Raw genomic sequence first — 5,421 nt, 5'->3', positions numbered from 1 at the left:
GAGAGAGAGAGAGAGAGAGAGAGAGAGGGAGAGAGCGAGAGAGTGGACTAGAGGATTTCACTGAGGAATGTGTGGAATGAGGAAGTGTGCAGCCGCCCAGCGGACAGTCAAGGTTCCAGTTAATGGGATGAGCACAGCACGGGAAAACCATTTATTAATACTGTCAATGATGTCTTTATCCTAGTGTGTGTGTGTGTGCGTGCGTGCGCGTGTGTGTGTGTGTGTGTGCGTATCTACAATTATATCATAATTATCCTGTTTACGTATTATTACATCAGATGTATGTTGTTTATATGTTGCTTATGCTTTGGCAACACAGATGGAGTTTTATCATGCCAATAAAAGCAAACTGAAATTGAAATTGAGAGAGAGAGGGAGGGAGAGAGCGAGAGAGAGAGAGAGAGAGAGAGAGAGAGAGAGAGAGAGAGAGAATAGAAAATAAAGAGCGAGTTAAGTCATTAAGGCTAAGTGACAGCCAGCTCCACTGAGACTTGTGTTAAGTTCACATCAGAAGCAGGCCTACAGGTGTCAGGGTAGAAGTTGGACTCTGTTCTTACCTCCAGGACGTGCACGTAGCTGGAGGGGAACCATCCTCGGACTCCATCCCTCTCTCCCTCCCACCAGCCTCCGGGCAGAGCCTGGACCACCCTGAGGATGTCCCCGGCCTGGAAGCTCAGTCCCTGCCGGTGCTGCTCGCCGCTGAACGGGTACAAACTTTTACAGAACGAGCCCGACATGGCGCCCTGAGTGCCGCTGAACATCTGCTGCTGGGGGGCAGATAGAATGGGTATGCTGCTCGGTGTCCTCCCCCCGTTCCGCTGCTCCAGCCTGCTTGGCTTGGCTCGGCTCGGCTCGGCTCGACACTGCACGGCAGCTCCGTCTATAAAGGATACAGACCAACGTCTACACTCTTTCCTCTGTTCAGTGTCAAGCCGCTCAAAGGGAGACGTGGCCACCGGAAGTTCAACAAATCCGACTTCAAAATTAAAGCACAACGTGTTAAAATTACAAGGAAGTGACAAGCTATCTTGCAAGCTCTCTCCATGGCAACCAAGCAAACTCAGTCTGCCAGGAAAATGCAGTTGAAAGCTTGGGAAATGAGTAAGTGGGCCTTTAGTTAAGTAGTTAAAATAATCATGAAACCGACAGCTCCCATCCTCCTACCCTGCCTATGTTTTATTCTGCTGTATGTCGTTTGGGTTTTTAAGTTTTAGTTTGAAAGGTTTCAGCAGACATCTAGTCTGTAATTGATGAGGACCTGTCTCCCCTCCAGCTCGTTTACTCCTCACTCACTCATTTGATATGATCCTGGTCTAAGGCAGACACCCTTGTCCATTTTATAAATCATGATTCATTGTAATACTTAATTCATCATTCTGGTGATTTCATCCTTATTTATTTCCTTAGTTTATTATAAGGTCTATATAAAAGAGACTTCAGATACAGTATTAGGGACCACTAAGGTCTATATAAAAGAGACTTCAGATACAGTTTAGGGACCACTAAGGTCTATCTAAAAGAGACTTCAGATAACAGTATTAGGGGACCACAAGGTCTATATAAAAGAGACTTCAGATACAGTATTAGGGACCACTAAGGTCTATATAAAAGAGACTTCAGATACAGTATTAGGGGACACTAAGGTCTATATAAAAGAGACTTCAGATACAGTATTAGGGACCACTAAGGTCTATCTAAAAGAGAATTCAGAATACAGTATTAGGGGACCACTAAGGTCTATATAAAAGAGACTTCAGATACAGTATTAGGGACCACTAAGGTCTATATAAAAGAGACTTCAGATACAGTATTAGGGGCCATAGGTTATATAAAAGAGACTTCAGATACAGTATTAGGGACCACTTAGGTTATTAAAAAGAGACTTCAGGACAGTATTAGGGACACTAAGGTTTTATATAAAGAGACTTCAGATACAGTATTAGGGACCAACTAAGGTCTATATAAGAGACTTCAGATACAGTTTAGGGGACCACTAAGGTCTATATAAGAGACTTCAGATCCAGTTAGGGACCACTAAGGTCTATTATAAGAGACTTCAGATACAGTATTAGGGGACCACTAAGGTTATATAAAGAGATTCGATACAGTATTAGGACCACTAAGGTCATATAAAGAGACTTCATCTCATCACGCTGGATTATTGCAATAGCCTTTTCACTGTTAACTCAAAATAATCTATTGATCGACTCCAGACTGTCCAGAACTCAGCTGCCAGGCTTTTCACCAGAAAAAGAAAATATGATCACAATACTCCTGTTTTAGCTCATTGCACTGGCTCCCAGTATGTTTTAGAATTGACTTTAAAATTCTATTGATCACTTTTAAGCTCTTCATGGCCTTTCGCTTGTTATATCTTCTGACCTTTAGTACCAATAGACCAGCACGCACCTTGAGATCCTCGGGCAGAGGTCTGCTATCTGTTCCAGAGTCTCGAATGAAAAACTAAAGGGGACAGAGCGTTTGCTGTCAGGGCCCCGAGGCTCTGGAACAGCCTGCCCGAGGAAATCAGGTCAGTGGAGTCAGTGAACTCTTTTAAGTCGCTTCTAAAAAACATACTTTTATAGGAGAGCCTTTCCGTCTCTATTTGACTTATTTTTACCCTTTTTTCATTGTATTACAAATTTTATATTTAACTGTATTTCAGTCTTTTAATGTTCTTAGCTTTGTATTTGTTGAACTTGTTAAAGCACTTTGTAACTTGTTTTTGAAAGTGCTCTACAAATAAAGATTATTATTATTATTATTCAGATACAGTATTGGGCCACTAAGGTCTATATAAAGAGACTTCAGATAAGATTAGGACCACTAAGGTCTATATAAAAGAGACTCAGATACAGTATAGGGACCACAGGTCATAAAAAGGACTAGTACGTATAGGACCAAAGTCTATAAAAGAGACTCAGATACAGTATTAGGGACCACTAAGGTCTATATAAAAGAGACTTCAGATAGATTAGATAGATTAGGGATTATACTTATTTATACATATACAGTATTATTATACAGATACAGTATTAGGGGACCACTAAGGTCTATATAAAAGAGACTCAGATACAGTATTAGGGACCACTAAGGTCTATATAAAAGAGACTTCAGATACAGTAATAGGGACCACTAAGGTCTATATAAAAGAGACTTCAGATACACGTATTAGGGGCCACTAAGGTCTATATAAAAGAGACTTCAGATACAGTATTAGGGACACTAAGGTCTATATAAAAGAGACTTCAGATACAGTATTAGGGACCACTAAGGTCTATATAAAAGAGATTCAGATACAGTATTAGGGACCACTAAGGTCTAATAAAAAGATTCAGATACAGTATTAGGGACCACTAAGGTCTTATAAAAGAGACTTCAGATACAGTATTAGGGACCACTAAGGTATATAAAAGAGACTTAGATTACAGTATTAGGGGACCACTAAGGTCATAAAAGAGACTTCAGATAGATTAGAGTAGATTAGATATACTTTAGTATACAGTATACATATATTATAAGATACAGTATTAGGGGCACACTAAGGTCTATAAAAAGAGACTTCAGTACAGTATTAGGGACCACTAAGGTCTATATAAAAGAGACTTCAGATACAGTATAGGGACCACAAGGTCTATATACAAGAGCTTCAGATACAGTATTAGGGGCCCACTAAGGTCTATATAAAGAGATTTCAGATACAGATTAGGGACCACTAAGGTCTATATAAAGAGACTTTAGATACAATGGGACCACTAAGGTCTATATAAAAGAGACTCAGAACAGTATTAGGGACCATAAGGTCTATATAAAAGAGACTTCAATACAGTATTAGGGAACCACTAAGGTTATATAAAAGAGATTCAGATCCGTATTAGGGGACCACTAAGGTCTATATAAGGACTCGTACAGTATTAGGACCAATAAGGTCTATAAAAGAGACTTCAGAGACAGTATTAGGGACCAACTAAGGTCTATATAAAGAGACTTCAGATACCAGTATTAAGGGAACCTACTAAGGTCTATATAAAAGAGACTTCAGATACAGTATTAGGGGACCATTGAGGCCTATATAAAAGAGTCTTCAGATACATTATAAGGGGACCAAATATAAATAATGTCATGCTACTATATCATGGTACCTGTACTGTGGCTGTAATTAAGCTCCTAAATACTGATTCTATATGTTCCTTCTTTTGACCTGGAATCAATACATCCTGAAATAAACCAAAAAGAAGTCACTCAACGTTGCTGTTTTACATCCTGAACCACAAGGTGGAGCTATCGACTTGCATGGGAGACATGGACATGAACTGTCCACAGTAGTCAATGACAATCAACTCACCAAAAAATACCCGCTGTATAGAAACAGAATGTATAAACTGTGTACGCTCTCTTCCTCGTCTCTTATGTTCCATGGCATACTGGCACAATCTCACCTGCACTGCTGTTCTATTTGTTTAATATCTGTATTTTTGCACTGTTACATTTGCAGACACTGCATGCAGATTATGTACTTAGTTAGCCCAAAGTAGTATGGATGGCGCTAACGTTAGAACATAGTAGTATGGATGGCGCTAACGTTAGTCCAGAGTAGTATGGATGGCGCTAACGTTAGAACATAGTAGTAGTGGATGGCGCTAACGTTAGTCCAGAGTAGTATGGATGGCGCTAACGTTAGTCCAGAGTAGTATGGATGGCGCTAACGTTAGTCCAGAGTAGTATGGATGGCGCTAACGTTAGCCCAGAGTAGTATGGATGGCGCTAATGTTAGCCCATAGTAGTATGGATGGCGCTACCGTTAGCCAAAGTAGTATGGATGGCGCTAACGTTAGTAGATAGTAGTATGGATGGCGCTAACGTTAGCCAGAGTAGTATGGATGGCGCTAACGTTAGCCCAGAGTAGTATGGATGGCGCTAACGTTAGTCCAGAGTAGTATGGATGGCGCTAACGTTAGCCCAGAGTAGTATGGATGGCGCTAACGTTAGCCCAGAGTAGTATGGGTGGCGCTAACGTTAGCCCAGAGTAGTAGGATGGCGACATGATTAAAAATGAAGAAAACAGAGATCCAAGACATTCCCATCATCCTCGGCCTTATTTGAGAGACAGTAGACATCAAGAAGGACTCCTGGCCAAAGTGCTGGGGAACTTTTTCATTAATGTCTGTTTAGTCATTCCTATTTAACCCTTTATTTTCTTTTCAGAAGCCATATTTGAGCATACACACACACACACGTAGACTCATTTAAACGTAATGAGGAAGATTAAAAATAGAAACTGGATCAATGAATTCTCACAGAATCACAACTGAAGTCATATCTTGCTAATGAGTCAGAATCTTATTAACCTGGAGTTTCTGTCATGATTTATCTATCATATAATCAAGAATATAATAAAACTAAAGGGAGACTTGGCATACA

At 40.3% G+C, this 5,421-nt stretch overlaps 1 protein-coding gene across 1 annotated transcript in view; it reads right to left on the bottom strand.

Annotated features, from left to right (window-relative positions):
* The window catches only part of LOC116705652 (growth arrest-specific protein 7), a 62,662-nt gene extending 61,633 nt beyond the window's left edge, over positions 1-1,029 (bottom strand). The window contains exon 1 of the mRNA XM_032542015.1: positions 558-1,029. Coding sequence (XP_032397906.1) covers positions 558-761 — 204 coding nt within the window. The 5' untranslated portion in view covers positions 762-1,029. The remainder of the gene's footprint in view (positions 1-557) is intronic.
* Between the last annotated feature and the right edge of the window lie 4,392 nt (positions 1,030-5,421).

Source organism: Etheostoma spectabile, chromosome 17 (genome assembly GCF_008692095.1).
Source record: "Etheostoma spectabile isolate EspeVRDwgs_2016 chromosome 17, UIUC_Espe_1.0, whole genome shotgun sequence".
NCBI classification, from domain to species: Eukaryota; Metazoa; Chordata; class Actinopteri; order Perciformes; family Percidae; genus Etheostoma; species Etheostoma spectabile.
Note: the sequence above shows the minus strand (reverse complement) of the source record. Positions and strands in the feature narration are given on the sequence as shown.